Source organism: Lissotriton vulgaris, chromosome 1_1 (assembly GCF_964263255.1).
Source record: "Lissotriton vulgaris chromosome 1_1, aLisVul1.2, whole genome shotgun sequence".
Taxonomy (NCBI): Eukaryota; Metazoa; Chordata; class Amphibia; order Caudata; family Salamandridae; genus Lissotriton; species Lissotriton vulgaris.
In genome coordinates, this window is record NC_141685.1 from 219020762 (window position 1) to 219038354 (window position 17593).

The window sequence follows — 17593 nt, forward strand, 5'->3', positions numbered from 1 at the left end:
ACTTAGAAAATTTCATGGGTGCAGGGGGGGGTCCAAAGGACCCCCCCATGCACCCCTGAAATGTATTTTTCGCATCATGTTTCACACACACATGTCCTAAGGACATGTGTGTGTGAAACATGAATGTTGAAAAAAAAACATTCAAAGCATTTTAAACACTTTTTCCAAATTTACCGAGTGGTTCAACCACTCGGTAAATTTGGAACCCTAATTGCGAATTTCCACTTGTCAAAGTAATGATGCATTGCTTTTAAGAAGTCGCACATCTGCGACTTCTTAAAAGCACCCGCAATTTTAGAACTCGCAACAATGTTGCGAATTCTAAAACTGCTTCATGCATCCCAAAAAGCACTTTTGCATTCGCAAACGGCCGATTTTAAGGAATCGCACGGTTTGCGAATGAAAAAGTGCTTGATGCATGTGGGCCTTGGTTTTATATTATAAAAACTTTTGAATTTATATGTTTTCATATACTATATTGTAAATAAATATTTTCAATAAATGTTTATTTTTTTATTTTTAATGATAAATATTTGTTAGACTCCACTTTGTGTATGTATTTGTTTTTTTTTAAAATTTTTAAAACCTTTATTGAAATCAGAACACACAGCTATTCAGCCTGACACCCCGGAGGCAAGGCAGCAGTGGTAGCAGGAGAGAATTAGTGTCAAACAATTTAGACATAATCATCGAAGGTTAATTTTATATTAAGAGGAAGTACAACAAAAGGGCGCCCGAGGGCGCGAAAGTGGCAATGGGGGCAGTGTGACGCTGGGTGTCAGGGATGGGTAGGGGAGGAAGGCAGGGAAATGTTCATCAAGGATAAGTTACCAGAATGGGAAGGAGGAGGGGGGGAGGGTAAACAGGAGAATACAGTGCAATAGAGCTCAGTTGGTGTCACAGGCTAGGGAGACACATTATCATGCAGGCTGACTGATTCAGGCGGTAAGCACACATCTCCCCTGTACTCATTCCATGCTCCCCAAATTTTAGTCCAAGTTCGAGGTCTCCCTCTGGCCACATAGACTGTTTTCTCCCGGAACATGCACCAGTCCATGTTGGCTTTCGACTGTACCAGCAGGGGAGCCGCGGACGCGCCCCATTTCTGGGCTATATCCCTCTTAGCCACCATGTTCCCAAGGGTAACCCATCTAGTCTGCGCTACATTGTGGTCGGAAGGCTCCCATACGTTCAAAAGGCACCTACGGGCTTCCGCGAGGGAAGCCACGCCAGTCACCTCCTCCATAACTCGGTGAACTCTCCTCCAGTAGGAGGCGATTACTGGGCATTCCCAAAGGATGTGCAAAAAAGTGGCAAGAGCTCCGCAGCCCCTACGGCAGAGACCGTCAGGCGAGAATCCCATGCGCATTAGTCGGGGTCCAGTCATATACACCCTGTGCAGGATCTTAAACTGCACGAGGCGAAGACGGGAAGAAATGGCAACCTCCTTAGGGGAGGAAACTGCACTCTGCCAATCCTCATCGTCCAGTTCAAGACCATCCGCCACCCACTGGTTTCTCAAACTAAGGAGGAGGTCTGTGCGCACATTGATCAATTTTTTATAGGAGAGGGAGATTGCGCTGTCCGGCATGTGCCCATCTAGTATCCTGTCCTCCAGAGGGGAGCTCTCAGGAATGACGCCGTCCGGCGGAGAGGCCGAAAGCAGCGCGTGTCTCAGTTGAGCATAACGAAAAAACTCCGTCGCGCCCAGCTGGTATTCGGTTTGTAACTGGGGGAAGGTCTTAATGGAGCCCCTGGAGAGCATGTCATCAACCCTGCTGATGCCGATAAGGTCCCACTTATCAAATCCCTTGGTGTGCCATAGTCTACCCAGGATGTCCGAATCAAAGAGGGGAGTGAACCTTGTGAGTCTGCCTTGCCACCCTTGTGCCTTAGTAACCACCCGCCAAGTGTGGACCGTCGTACGGGTGGGCCCCGTCAACCGCCAGTCGAAAGACTTCGAGTAAAGGGCCCGATAATAGTTACCATCGCCCATCAACCATCTATCCATGGCATATCCGGGGCTCCCCACAGGGCCATAGAATCCGTGGTTGAGGGCAGCAAGTTGCGAAGACCAATAGTAGCGGCGCACATCTGGGAGGGCGATGCCACCGTCGTACCAGGGGAGTGTGAGTTTGTGGATGGCAACGCGAGGCCGACCATCCCAGAGGAGGGTCCGGAGGAGACTTTCAAGGTCACGAAAGTAGCGCGCCGGGACCGGGTCCTGGGCGTTTTGGAGTGCGTATAGGAACCTGGGCAGGGACATCATCTTGAACAGAGCGGCACGGCCAAGGAGGGAGAGCGGCAGTTTTCGCCAGCTGTCCACATCACGCCGTAACCGCTGGAGAGGGGGGAGTAAGTTGTTGTCGTGTCTCAACTTGGGGTTACCACAGATGTAGATGCCCAGGTACTTGAAGCCGCGTGTGGCAATCTGAATGTTGCAGCCTCTGGGGAGACGTGGAGTATCTCCTTTGAGAACATATAGGGAGGACTTGGCCCAGTTGATAACCAGACCGGAGTACCGCCCGAAAAGTCTGATCACATCACAGGCCACAATGAGGGACCTGCAGGGGGAAGTCAGATAGAGTAAGATATCATCGGCGTACAGGGAGACCCTGTCTTCGAAGCCAGGGGCCCACGTAATGCCTCGCAGGTCAGGATGTACTCGCAGTAAAGCTGCAAGCGGTTCAAGAGCCAAGGCAAACAAAAGGGGCGACAGGGGGCAACCCTGTCTAGTACCCCGATGTAGGGGGAATGGCGCCGACAGGCGGCCGTTGACCGTGACATTAGCCATCGGTTCTGCATACAGTAGCTTCACCCAGCTCACAAAGACCGGTCCGAATCCGAGTTTGGTCAGCACTGCCCAGAGGTACGGCCATTCGAGAGAGTCGAAGGCCATAGTGGCATCGAGGGACGCGAGGACAGCCGGCTCTTCGAGAGTGTGGGCCCTAGCCATGACCCCGTGGAGGCGTCGCAGATTGAGCGCGGTGTTCCGGTGGGGGATGAATCCCGACTGATCGGGGTGTACAAGGTCGCCAATAACTCCAATCAACCGGTTGGCAAGCAGCTTGGCGAGGACCTTGGGTTCCACGTTAAGGAGAGAGATAGGACGGTACGAACGACAGACGTCCCGTGGTTTACCTTCCTTGTGGATGACCACGATGGTAGCCAGTCGTTGATCCAGAGGGAGACAGCCCCTCTCCAAGGACTCTCGGAACATTTTCCGCAAGTGCGGAGAAACCGCGTCCGAGCGGATTTTGTACAGTTCCACCGGTATGCCGTTAGGCCCGGAGGCCTTTCCGGTCCGTAGGGAGCGGATCGCAAGGTCAATCTCGTCGGCGGTGATATCTCTATCCAAGTCCGCTCTCTCATCCTCGGAAAGGCAGGGTAGGTCAATATCCGAAAGGAAGGCCGATGAGTCCGCCTCCGAAAAATCCGAGGCAGACTCATAGACCCCCCGGAAGTAGCCAGCAAATGAGTCGACGATGGCACTAGGGTCCGTAAGGACCACACCGTCGTCTCCAAGGAGTTCGGGCACCACACGGCTGGCCATCTCCCTTCTGTCTAACCAAGCCAGTAACTTCCCTGCCTTATCGCCCACATCGTAGATGCGGCCTTGCTGTTCCTTGGCTAGAACGAGTGCGGCATTCGCGGCCAAGTCATGGTACTCCGCTTGTTTCAGCGAGAGGGTGTGCAAGACAGAGGGGTCCGGCTCGGGCCCCAACTGGGCCTCGAGACGCAGGACCTCCTGCTCAACAACCATCATGTCAGAATCCCTAGTTCGGCGGGCCTCAGCGATGAGCGCCTTGGCCTCCCCACGGAGCACAGTCTTGAAGGCCTCCCAGAGCGTAATGGCCGACCTAACCGAGCCCACGTTCTCGGAAAAGTAGAGATCAATGGCTTTGGCCAGGAGGGAGCGGGTTTTGATGTTACGAAAATACCACGGATTGACCACGGCCGGTCGTTCCGACAGGACCACCCCAAAGTCGAAAGAGACCCATAACGGGGAGTGATCAGAAATGCCTCGTGCCAGAAAGCGGGCTTCGGAAACGGCCAGTGCGTCCGAAGCCAGTGTGAGGACATAATCAATGCGAGAGAGACTCCCGTGTGCACCCGATAGAAAGGAAAATTGACGGAGCGTGGGATGTAGAAGCCGCCAGCCGTCTACCAGACCCATGGACTCGAGAAAAGAGGGCAGCCACATCTGCGGGCTACGTAGGTCGCGGGGCGGTTGGCGATCAAGCAGACCAGAGCAAACTGAGTTAAGGTCACCCCCCACTATCAATCGGCCAGCCGGCATAGACAAGATGGCACCACCAAGGTCCTGAAAGGTACTGGATTGAAGCCCCGGGGGGACGTACACAGAAAACAACGTGAGGGAACGCCCTTCCCATCTACCAGCCACGGCAGCGTACCGCCCCCTGTCGTCAATCAAGGTGACATCTATCTCTAGGGGAAGGGACGCGCGCACGAGGATGCCCGCCCCCCGGGAACCGGAAGAGAACCCCGAGTGCGCCACCATTTTGTATCCCTTGCGATTCAAAGCTTTACAGGCGTTGCCCACCAAGTGCGTCTCTTGAAGAAGGACAACATCTGGCATGTGACGTTTGATCAGTTGTATCACCACCCCTCTCTTAATGCGGTCACCCAACCCGTTAACATTCCAACTGAGAATTCGTAACATTCTACCCCCCATCCCCCCACTGCCCGCCCCACCCAATGCCCAAGGACACCCGCATCAAATACAGTTCAAGAGCACCAATGTCCCGTTGCCACACAAGAGAAAGAAAGGAAAAATCAACATACAAAGTAACTGTCCCCAACATACCCCCCACCCTGCACCCCTGCAGCAGACTAAAAAGCCCCCCCAACCAGCAGTGTGCCTGTCGCCCCATTAACTACTCTACGAAAGACCCAGAGGAGTAAGGAATCCCCGTGAAAACGTCCCGCCACCCACCATGTAGACGAAGGAGAGACCTTTAAATAACGAAACACAAGTCCGGCGGTCATTCGAGCGGGGGTAGCATCAGCTCCTTGTTCAGTCTTGCCGCTCCGCTCCGCCAGAGGCGCCTCCAGTTTCATCCTCTTGTTCGTTACGAGTTGGCGAAACAGTGTCCAACCACTCACTGACATTTTCAGGATAGTCAAAGAAGAGGGCACGTCCCTTGTGCTCAATACGGAGTTTCGCAGGGAACATCATTGAGTACTTGAGACCCAAGTCCCTGAGGCGTCTCTTCACCCCCGCGTAGCTCAAGCGCTGGCGCTGCACCAGCCTGGTGAAGTCCGGATAAAAGTGCACCTCCGCATTTTGGTAATGAAGTGGTCCATGCGATCTGGAAGCTTGAAGGATCGCATCCCGGTCCCTGAAGTTGAGGAGGCGCGCCACAATCGGTCGCGGCGTCGCTCCCGATTTCGGCGGGCCCCCCGGTACACGATGGGCACGTTCCACTGAGAAAAAATTACTCAGCCCAGAGGGCGCCAGATGAGTCTTAACCAAGTCCTCCACAAATAGGTCAGCTGCGTCATTCTCGGACCCCTCCGGTACCCCTACTATGCGGACGTTCTGCCGCCTGGCTCGCCCCTCAAAGTCCTCCAGCCGCCTTGAGAATAGATCAGCGGTCATCCGCAAGTTGCGGACCTCAGTCTGTAACTCGGAAACGTCCGAGGTTAGGCTGGAGGTCTTGATGTCGAGAGCCTTCACACGCTCGTTGGTCTTGCCCAAATCGGCCCTTATAAGGGTGATATCAACAGCCATGGAGTCCACTTTGTGGGTCAGGGTCTCGTGCTGCTGCTGCATGTCGGCCCGGAGGCTCGTGATGGCACCCATGATGTCCATGAGGGTGGGGTCCGATCCATCCGGTGGGCTCGTCGATGGGGTCCCTTTAGAGACGGCCCCAGATGTAGGTGGCGACTTGAGATTCACATATCGCTCCATGCGATTGTGTTGCGTTTGCGATTTGCCCCGACCACCTTTATTAGATGCCCTGTCCGGATCACCTCTGCCCGCCATGATGGGTACAAGAGAACAAAGGAAAGGTGGCAACAGGTCCGGGTCCACAGCCGAAAGGCAGACGGGTCAAGGAGGCAAGACCAGGGTGTAGAAGGCTCAAGCAGGAGCGCAATTACTTCACCAACGAGGGCGGCAGGCGGGCACTACGCAGTCCGATCGTGCGAAGTGACGAAGTCCGGAGGGACAATGGCACCGTCACGGAGCGGAGTTCAGCTCGACGTAACTTTGCTCAGAAGCCATCGATTCGGAAGCTGATTGCAGTCCCCACCTCAGCAGGCCACCAGCATCACAATTCCACCAATGTGGACCAGGATTTCAGGCAGGATAGTTGCGGTGGGTCGGACGGTCCACGGAGCTCCGAGCTTACGCGGCCATCTTGGTCGCCCGCGAAGCTCCTCCCCTGTGTATGTATTTAAATATTATTGTTGTTTATTTATTTGTAAATCTTATGATTGTTAATTGTTATACATATTTTTTTGTTTGAAATGTAGGGTCTTATTACAATGGTGGTGAGACCGCCAGTATCACTGCCCTAGTAAGCAGGTTTTGTGCCCGCCATCTTACAATGGCAGGCATTTTTTTGGCGGTCAGAAAGATCGACTGCCACGATTTTGACAGGCTCAAGGAGCCCGTCGGACCATTGGAGGGCATCATATCCGTAAACTGTGACTATAAGGCACTGCCATATGGATTATGATGTTCCTTTCCACCCGCCTGTTCATGGCGGTTAACCTGCCATGAACAGCGGGCCCCCCTTCCCTCCAGGCCCTAAGCTGGCGGCCCTCCGGGGCACCCGCATATCCCTGCACCTGTTGCAGGTACCGCATGGAGGCTGCCATGTAGTGCAGGGATATGTCAGGTGTCCCTATTTTGCATTGAGGCGGGTGCTGGAGTCAGCAACACCCCGCGATGCAAAATATAGGCACTGTACCCGACGTGGTGGTGGTCACATTGTAATGCCTCTTACGGGACCGCCAACAGCATGTTGTATGGTTCTGTTTCCAATACATCCGTCCGCCATCGTAATCAGCCCTGTAGATTTTTATTGTGGTATCTTTAAAGGTTAGCTATATAGATTTATTTAAATGTTTTAATTTTGTGTTTATGTTAAAGTAAAATGTATTTAAGCAATGTTTATGTTGTTTATATTGTGTATGTCGATATGTTAAATTAAATTTGTCAATATTTATGTGTCCAATAATTTTGTACTAAAAGTTTTTAGTATTCATTTTATGTTACAAAATGTATATTTCGATAGTTTGTGTATTTTCAATTATGAGTATAGGTAGTGGATATCTTTGTATGCAATATTAAGTGTGTTGATATTAATATAGGCGGATATTGTGTCAGTGAATCCCAAAATAGGATGCATTGTCATACCTACATATTTTCATCATTGTTTTTATGAGCTCTGCCAGTTCCAGGCATATTGTTTGTGAACACTGTCACAATCACCATTTAGACCTCTATTTATCATGTACTTCTTTGCAGAATCTTTACCACTATTTAATAGGGAATGTGAAGCTTTATTCATGTGTAGATGTGTTAGTAACAAGCCTACCTCCTATCTACGCTGAAATATTTATTTTTGCTTTTGTTATTAACATCAGGGGTGCTCACAGTAGATGTGACATGTCTTTATTGTTTTAGTTATAAAAGAATATTATCTATATGTTCCCGAGATGACTTTTTTTGCCAAGTTTGTTTAGTTTTGCTAGAGATTCAGTGGCTGTATGATATGGATTATTTTTAAATCATGAGAAAAAATCAGTGAGCATATACTATAAAAACCAAACTTTCGGACCATTAAAACCAGGTTTCAGACCATTAATTGAAGGGGCCTCACAACAGAACTATCAGGCCAGAGGTCACTTCACTGGTAGAAGATATGCTGTGCAATTCATCCCCAAAAATTTGATTTACAGCCCTACTATTTTCTGATTCTGCTAAAATTCAGTAGGGATAGAGTAGGAATATACTACAAAACTGCTAACCATTTTAGGAATGTTCATATTGTTTTTGTTAGCCAGTTATGCATTAGTCTTGTTTCTTATAGCTTTTAGAAGTGGTATTTATTTACAAAAAAGGCTTTAGAGGTCCAATGTGTTCCTGAACTCATCTGGTGGGACTGATAAAAATCAGAAAGGATATCCTAAACAGTGATGTTCAGTGGCTTGTGTATGGGTTGTAGTCAAACTGATGTTTTAATTCATATTGGTGCATTTAACTATGCACCGCCACCAAGGGGTTTGACATTCAACTCCTGCGGCTCTAGCGGTCTGTGTGGGGGGCTTATTGTGACAGCCTGTCTTTCCATTTAAGCAGGGACAGTACCATAGGGCAGTGGCATTATGAAATTTTCAGGGACCCCCAGCAATGTACACGAAGGGGCCCCTGATCTGGATTAAATCTGGAGTGCTCAGGTATGAGTACTGTGCTGAGGGGGCCCACTGCAGCTTGGGGGTCACCCGCACCATGTGGGATGCAGGGGCCTGTGTTATGCCCCTGCCATAGGGCTCACAGATGGCAGGGTACGGCACCACTGCTATGGATGATTGGCTATCTCCTGTGAAAGAGAAATCTTTAAAATTCTTTTGATAAAACTTTCTCAAGCATTGTTCCTTGAAATGTTCTTTTGGCAAAAATTAAAAGGAGGAGGGTCAATTTTCTTTGTTTTTATATATTTTAGGCCTCCTTACGAGGAAACTCCGCCCAACATCGTCTTGGTCAAGGGACCCACTGACACTCGATCGGCGGTCCCGACCGACTAATTAAGATGCGACTGAACACTTTTCGGTTGCACTCCTATACTTTACCATAGGAGCCTGCATTGTAGCCGGAATGCATGCTCTCATTGTAAAATACGGAATGCAGTTCACCCCTGCACCCCGTGGCAGGCACCTCAAGGTGCCTACCACAGGTTGCAGGGATTAACAGGAGCACATAAGGGGGACCTGCTGGGCCCCCCCAGAGTTGAGTTCTGACAGCCTTTCTGTACCGGAAAGGCCGGAACAGAACGGTTGCCGAGACGCCTTCGGGCAATTGTTCGCGCTTTATCAAATTTCATAAAATAAATAAATAAATCCAACATCGTAATCCCAAGGGCGGAAAGAGCCGCCCTTGGGATTACTGGCCACATTCCAACTTGTGGACGGGCTCTCCAAGCAGAAACCAGTCGGCATGACCGGCCGCATTCCTTTCCAACCAACTCCATCATAATTGGACGGTCGGAAATCAGTCTGAACACATCGTAATTAGGCCCTTTGTGTTTCTTTTCTATTTCTTGTAATGCATTAAGTAAACTGTCACTAGAATGTTGTTGCATCACACATCATTCACTGGATGAATAACATCAAGTGCCGCCTGCCATTCTGACATTTTCATTTTGGTAAAGAAGCATATCATTTTGGCATTATTAAAAGAGTTGATGGGTGCATTAAAAGTCATTTGCAAACGTTTGCTGATAAGTTTTCATTTTGTACTTTTCAGGATGTTGCAAGTGTAATAAGTGTTGCAAGAGAGGTAAGAAAATTGCCTTTTATTAATCATTTCATCTGGGTTGTAGAGGACCATGCTTTGTTAGTCGTCCTATACTATTCGCAATACTTTTAGAAAGCAGCATTTCTAGTTTTTGATTACTTTTAAATTGTAATGCCAATTACATTGATGTGCAAAAAATAAAAATGAAAATAAAATCAAAGGCTTGCCAAGACGGACCTAGTAGTATTGAGTTGGGAAGTGGATGATCAGTAGGTGTAAATATACATATACCTCTGGCAATAAGGCCACTAGCACAAACTAGGGATTGGAATAGGTCTCAGAAAGTTATTCCCATAGTCAACCTTTGATAGCTTAGCAACAAGCAAGCACGCTTAACTTGCAAGACAGGTTTTTAAAGCATTTAAAACACCAATTTTGTAAATAATTAAGACAACTCACAATCAAACTTCAACACCAATTTATAAAAATAGAAAGACAATGTATCTTTAAAATGACACATAAATGGCAATTATACAATGTAGGGAACAGGAGATATACATTTTTAAAGCTTTAGCACTATATAGCACATAGAAACCAGAACGCTTATTGGGACATCTGCTCACGCTACACAGGGACCAAGTCAATGTTTCGAGCCAACCACGATGGAGCCCTGCGTGGTAGGCCTCAGTCAAAGTTTTTACCTTCCCAGGGTTATTGAAACTATTTGGAAGCATTTGCCGCCTTGCCTTGTAACAAGCTACTTGTCAAACCTATGGAAGTCAGGCCTCCGGATCTTTCAGGCAGGATGAAGCAGGGATACAAGCTGATGTGTGGTTGAAGGTCAGTGACTTGACTCTTGTGGTTGATCCTTTACCTCAGTGGTCCCTCAATGCTCTTCACCAGGCTGGCTTCGGTAAGGGTTCACCGGCTTTGGTTTTGACCAGCTCCCGGTCAAACTCAGGAAGTCGGACCGCCAGAATTTTTCATCCGGACCAATCAGGAGGGCAGGCTGGCTACCAGTTGAGGGCCACCGGTTTGGGTGGCCAGGTCGAGTCGGTCCACTTACAGAGCTTTGCGCCAAAGTTCTCCACACCTCTGGAACTCTGAGTGCCCCAAAGTGTCAAAACCTTACTCCAAGGGTCTGGAAACTCGAAGATGGTCCTTGAAAGTTTGGGACTTCGAGTTCCCACAATCCACTTGGACAAAACCCTTACAATTCCACTGGAGTCCCTTCAGGCCGGGGATTAATGGAGGTGATGGTCGAGTTGAGCTCTGTTAATCTGTAGTTTGCAAGTAGTAAATGTTTTAGTCCTCTTAATGCAAGTTAGGTCCACAGGGTTGTAGTTCCAGATTGTGCAGGAGGCGCAGTCCTCAAATTGCAGGGCCTGGTTGGTGCAAATCAAACTTCTAGTATGGACCCATCTTCTTCTTGTTTCAAGCAGCAGATTTAAGAGGCTCTGCCTGGATTAAAAAGGAGGGCACCCCTGTCCAATGAGGTGCAGGGCAATACCCCAGAGTATGAGCATTTCCTCCAAAGTGTGGCACTATGGCCTCCTAGAAAGCACTATTCTTCCAAAATTCAATATGGCCGAACTCTCAACAGAGGCAAGAACTAGCTAATCCAACCTCCAGGATGGCTAAACTCCATGGACTCCCTCCCGCTGGTATCTGCACATTCCTCCCTTAAGCCTGTGATCTGGATGGGCTCAAAGGGCATGAGGGTAGGTGGGCTTGGCTTCTTCTGCCTGTCCCTCTCCTCACTGTGGAGATCCCCCTAGCTCTGGCATTTTTGTTCAGCAGAACCTTTGACTCCCAGAATGGCTCTTCACTCCAGGTGTCACTTACCACATATTTAACATCAAGGGGTGGTGATGGACAGAGTTTCTGAATTAAGCAGAATACTCTCACCCAGTCAAGAGATCAGGGCTAGATCCAACACCGTTTTTTAGCTCACTGCACCATCCCAGCTCAGAACCTGGCTATAAGCAAATTAGTCTGTTCCTGTCCCAGTGCATGATGGGAACAGGGCAAACCAAACTACCAAGCCAATTCTTACACTGGGAAGGAAACAAGCTTCCGGGGACCGGTTTCTGGCATTTCAGCCGTCGTCAGCCCGGCTTGCTTGAATCCTGATGGTGCAATGAGTAAAGGACTCACATCTGAGTATACCCTTCCACGCTTTGGGTGGACAAAATATTTAACAACAAGGGGTGGTGATGGACAGAGTTTCTGAATTAAGCAGAATACTCTCACCCAGTCAAGAGATCAGGGCTAGATCCAACACCGTTTTTTAGCTCACTGCACCATCCCAGCTCAGAACCTGGCTATATGCAAATTAGTCTGTTCCTGTCCCAGTGCATGATGGGAACAGGGCAAACCAAACTACCAAGCCAATTCTTACACTGGGAAGGAAACAAGCTTCCGGGGACCGGTTTCTGGCATTTCAGCCATCGTCGGCCCGGCTTGCTTGAATCCTGATGGTGCAATGAGCAAAGGACTCACATCTGAGTATACCCTTCCACACTTAGGGTGGACAAAATATTTAACAACAAGGGGTGGTGATGGACAGAGTTTCTGAATTAAGCAGAATACTCTCCCCCAGTCAAGAGATCAGGGCTAGATCCAACACCGTTTTTTAGCTCACTGCACCATCCCAGCTCAGAACCTGGCTATATGCAAATTAGTCTGTTCCTGTCCCAGTGCATGATGGGAACAGGGCAAACCAAACTACCAAGCCAATTCTTACACTGGGAAGGAAACAAGCTTCCGGGGACCGGTTTCTGGCATTTCAGCCATCGTCGGCCCGGCTTGCTTGAATCCTGATAGTGCAATGAGCAAGGGACTCACATCTGAGTATACCCTTCCACGCTTAGGGTGGACAAAATATTTAACAACAAGGGGCGGTGATGGACAAAGTTTCTGAATTAATCAGAATACTCTCACCCAGTCAAGAGATCAGGGCTAGATCCAACACCGTTTTTTAGCTTACTGCACCATCCCAGCTCAGAACCTGGCTATATGCAAATTAGTCTGTTCCTGTCCCAGTGCATGATGGGAACAGGGCAAACCAAACTACCAAGCCAATTCTTACACTGGGAAGGAAACAAGCTTCCGGGGACCGGTTTCTGGCATTTCAGCCGTCGTCGGCCCGGCTTGCTTGAATCCTGATGGTGCAATGAGCAAGGGACTCACATCTGAGTATACCCTTCCACGCTTAGGGTGGACAAAATATTTAACAACAAGGGGTGGTGATGGACAGAGTTTCTGAATTAAGCAGAATACTCTCACCTAGTCAAGAGATCAGGGCTAGATCCAACACCGTTTTTTAGCTCACTGCACCATCCCAGCTCAGAACCTGGCTATATGCAAATTAGTCTGTTCCTGTCCCAGTGCATGATGGGAACAGGGCAAACCAAACTACCAAGCCAATTCTTACACTGGGAAGGAAACAAGCTTCCGGGGACCGGTTTCTGGCATTTCAGCCATCGTCGGCCCGGCTTGCCTGAGCTGGGATGGGGCAGTGAGATAAATAACGGTGATGGATCAAGCCCTGATCTTTGGACTGGGTAAGAGTGGTCTGCTTAATTCAGACACTCTGTTCATCACCACCCCCTTTTCTGAATCGTTTTTGGCCACTATAGGTGTGGCAGGGTATACTCAGACATGAGTCCCTTTCTCACTGCTCCATCAGGATTCAAGCAAGCCGGGCCGAAGACGGCTAAAATGCCAGAAACCGGTCCCCGGTAGCTTGTCTCCTTTCTGGTGAAGAATTGGCTTGGTAGTTTAGTCTGCCCTGTTCCCATGATGCACTGGGCCAGGGACAGACTGATTTGCATATAGCCAGGTTCTGAGCTGGGATGGGGCAGTGAGATAAATAACGGTGATGGATCAAGCCCTGATCTTTGGACTGGGTAAGAGTGGTCTGCTTAATTCAGACACTCTGTTCATCACCACCCCCTTTTCTGAATCGTTTTTGGCCACTATAGGTGTGGCAGGGTATACTCAGACATGAGTCCCTTTCTCACTGCTCCATCAGGATTCAAGCAAGCCGGGCCGTAGACGGCTGAAATGCCAGAAACCGGTCCCCGGTAGCTTGTCTCCTTTCTGGTGAAGAATTGGCTTGGTAGTTTAGTCTGCCCTGTTCCCATGATGCACTGGGCCAGGGACAGACTGATTTGCATATAGCCAGGTTCTGAGCTGGGATGGGGCAGTGAGATAAATAACGGTGATGGATCAAGCCCTGATCTTTGGACTGGGTAAGAGTGGTCTGCTTAATTCAGACACTCTGTTGATCACCACCCCCTTTTCTGAATCGTTTTTGGCCACTATAGGTGTGGCAGGGTATACTCAGACATGAGTCCCTTTCTCACTGCTCCATCAGGATTCAAGCAAGCCGGGCCGAAGACGGCTGAAATGCCAGAAACCGGTTCCCGGTAGCTTGTCTCCTTTCTGGTGAAGAATTGGCTTGGTAGTTTAGTCTGCCCTGTTCCCATGATGCACTGGGCCAGGGACAGACTGATTTGCATATAGCCAGGTTCTGAGCTGGGATGGGGCAGTGAGATAAATAACGGTGATGGATCAAGCCCTGATCTTTGGACTGGGTAAGAGTGGCCTGCTTAATTCAGACACTCTGTTCATCACCACCCCCTTTTCTGAATCGTTTTTGGCCACTATAGGTGTGGCAGGGTATACTCAGACATGAGTCCCTTTCTCACTGCTCCATCAGGATTCAAGCAAGCCGGGCCAAAGGCGGCTGAAATGCCAGAAACCGGTCCCCGGTAGCTTGTCTCCTTTCTGGTGAAGAATTGGCTTGGTAGTTTAGTCTGCCCTGTTCCCATAATGCACTGGGCCAGGGACAGACTGATTTGCATATAGCCAGGTTCTGAGCTGGGATGGGGCAGTGAGATAAATAACGGTGATGGATCAAGCCCTGATCTTTGGACTGGGTAAGAGTGGTCTGCTTAATTCAGACACTCTGTTCATCACCACCCCCTTTTCTGAATCGTTTTTGGCCACTATAGGTGTGGCAGGGTATACTCAGACATGAGTCCCATTCTCACTGCTCCATCAGGATTCAAGCAAGCCGGGCCGAAGACGGCTGAAATGCCAGAAACCGGTCCCCGGTAGCTTGTCTCCTTTCTGGTGAAGAATTGGCTTGGTAGTTTAGTCTGCCCTGTTCCCATGATGCACTGGGCCAGGGACAGACTGATTTGCATATAGCCAGGTTCTGAGCTGGGATGGGGCAGTGAGATAAATAACGGTGATGGATCAAGCCCTGATCTTTGGACTGGGTAAGAGTGGTCTGCTTAATTCAGACACTCTGTTCATCACCACCCCCTTTTCTGAATCGTTTTTGGCCACTATAGGTGTGGCAGGGTATACTCAGACATGAGTCCCTTTCTCACTGCTCCATCAGGATTCAAGCAAGCCGGGCCGAAGACGGCTGAAATGCCAGAAACCGGTTCCCGGTAGCTTGTCTCCTTTCTGGTGAAGAATTGGCTTGGTAGTTTAGTCTGCCCTGTTCCCATGATGCACTGGGCCAGGGACAGACTGATTTGCATATAGCCAGGTTCTGAGCTGGGATGGGGCAGTGAGATAAATAACGGTGATGGATCAAGCCCTGATCTTTGGACTGGGTAAGAGTGGCCTGCTTAATTCAGACACTCTGTTCATCACCACCCCCTTTTCTGAATCGTTTTTGGCCACTATAGGTGTGGCAGGGTATACTCAGACATGAGTCCCTTTCTCACTGCTCCATCAGGATTCAAGCAAGCCGGGCCGAAGACGGCTGAAATGCCAGAAACCGGTCCCCGGTAGCTTGTCTCCTTTCTGGTGAAGAATTGGCTTGGTAGTTTAGTCTGCCCTGTTCCCATAATGCACTGGGCAAGGGACAGACTGATTTGCATATAGCCAGGTTCTGAGCTGGGATGGGGCAGTGAGATAAATAACGGTGATGGATCAAGCCCTGATCTTTGGACTGGGTAAGAGTGGTCTGCTTAATTCAGACACTCTGTTCATCACCACCCCCTTTTCTGAATCGTTTTTGGCCACTATAGGTGTGGCAGGGTATACTCAGACATGAGTCCCATTCTCACTGCTCCATCAGGATTCAAGCAAGCTGGGCCGAAGACGGCTGAAATGCCAGAAACCGGTCCCCGGTAGCTTGTCTCCTTTCTGGTGAAGAATTGGCTTGGTAGTTTAGTCTGCCCTGTTCCCATGATGCACTGGGCCAGGGACAGACTGATTTGCATATAGCCAGGTTCTGAGCTGGGATGGGGCAGTGAGATAAATAACGGTGATGGATCAAGCCCTGATCTTTGGACTGGGTAAGAGTGGTCTGCTTAATTCAGACACTCTGTTCATCACCACCCCCTTTTTTGAATCGTTTTTGGCCACTATAGGTGTGGCAGGGTATACTCAGACATGAGTCCCTTTCTCACTGCTCCATCAGGATTCAAGCAAGCCGGGCCGAAGACGGCTGAAATGCCAGAAACCGTCCCCGGTAGCTTGTCTCCTTTCTGGTGAAGAATTGGCTTGGTAGTTTAGTCTGCCCTGTTCCCATGATGCACTGGGCCAGGGACAGACTGATTTGCATATAGCCAGGTTCTGAGCTGGGATGGGGCAGTGAGATAAATAACGGTGATGGATCAAGCCCTGATCTTTGGACTGGGTAAGAGTGGTCTGCTTAATTCAGACACTCTGTTCATCACCACCCCCTTTTCTGAATCGTCACTTACCACATATTCAAAGCAGCCTGGTTAATGCACTTTACTCTCGCCAATCAGGGCAAAACACTAGAATGCTCGATTTCGGCATGGAGACAGGAAAGTCGTATAACTACTTCTCTGTACATGTTAGGATAAAGTCAACAATACCACATGTTTGGATTTATCAATACCATTCTCCTAAATCTGTCAATGATATTTTTAGGTAATTTTTAGTGGGAGTTATTAATGTATAACTTCTTTCCATGTTAACCTATGTGGCTGGGGATGTAGAAAATGAACTCAACAATTTCCCCATCATCAGTGATTATAAAGCATCATTTATAAGGAGCCTGCCTATATCTACAGAAGCTCTTACCCGTGTAACACCTAGAGGAGACTTTAGTGGTTCTGAATATGTACAAATATTGCAGATCCTCACTCTACAGTGCTCTTATTTTGGGAAGCACTTAACTACAATTTGGGAAATGAAAATACAATTTTGATATCCAGAGGGCATAGAAAACCTATTTTATAAGGGTCCTCCTTATAAGTAACTGACCTCCCCCATCCCACTCCTGGGATCCTATTGAAGCCCTGTGGGTACCTAATATGTCACAATATTGTAGTTTATTGATTTTGAAGTGCCCCAAACACCAAAGACTTCTTTGGGCACAATTTACATTTTAAAAGCAGTCCTGCATCAAAGGGTTGCTTTTAAACTGACCACCGGTACTCAGCAGTGCACACATGCTTGTGCAAAAACACTGTTGGCTTCTAATCTGTCATGCCCTTTTATATATTCTAGGGACTTAAAGATAGTTTCAAACCCCTGCCCTATTATGTTCTCAAGCTTATAGGGGAGATCATGCTAATCATACGGGTACCATAACCCATAATGTACCCTAGTGTATGTAGTTGTTTTCACTGTATTGTAAGTGTGTTTTCGGAATAGCACTTGCCCTGGACCAGGTTAGGCAAACACCAGGGACGGTCAGTCAGTTACTACCAGTACTAGTCAGCAACAAATGCGGGTTGCCCAGGGCACAGGATGACATTTTTTTTCATAAATAATGCCATTGCACATTTCCAACCTTAGCATAATGTACATTATCCCTATGCGGTATACATCAATGTGTTTGTTGCATTATGCTTACAGTGTAAGGCATGCTTTGCAGAGTACACTCCAAAGTATGAATAGAAATATACATATGGATCAAGCAGTTCATTATGTTGACACTGTTGTATCCAGAACAGTATACCAGGATTGTTTTGACTTACACTGGACATTCCCTTGTGTCTGGACAAAGCTGTATCTCTCTGATGTCTTCTAAGTAGAATAGAACATGAGTCACAGGAGTGCTTTGATTTATTCCAAGTTGGGTTGGATGGTATTTTA

General features: G+C 48.6%; 1 protein-coding gene across 1 annotated transcript in view; it reads left to right on the forward strand.

Annotated features, from left to right (window-relative positions):
* Window positions 1-17593, forward strand: part of LOC147740929 (uncharacterized) — a 493251-nt gene that overhangs the window by 289954 nt on the left and 185704 nt on the right. The window contains exon 6 of the mRNA XM_086936080.1: window positions 9500-9532. Coding sequence (XP_086792206.1) covers window positions 9500-9532 — 33 coding nt within the window. The remainder of the gene's footprint in view (window positions 1-9499; window positions 9533-17593) is intronic.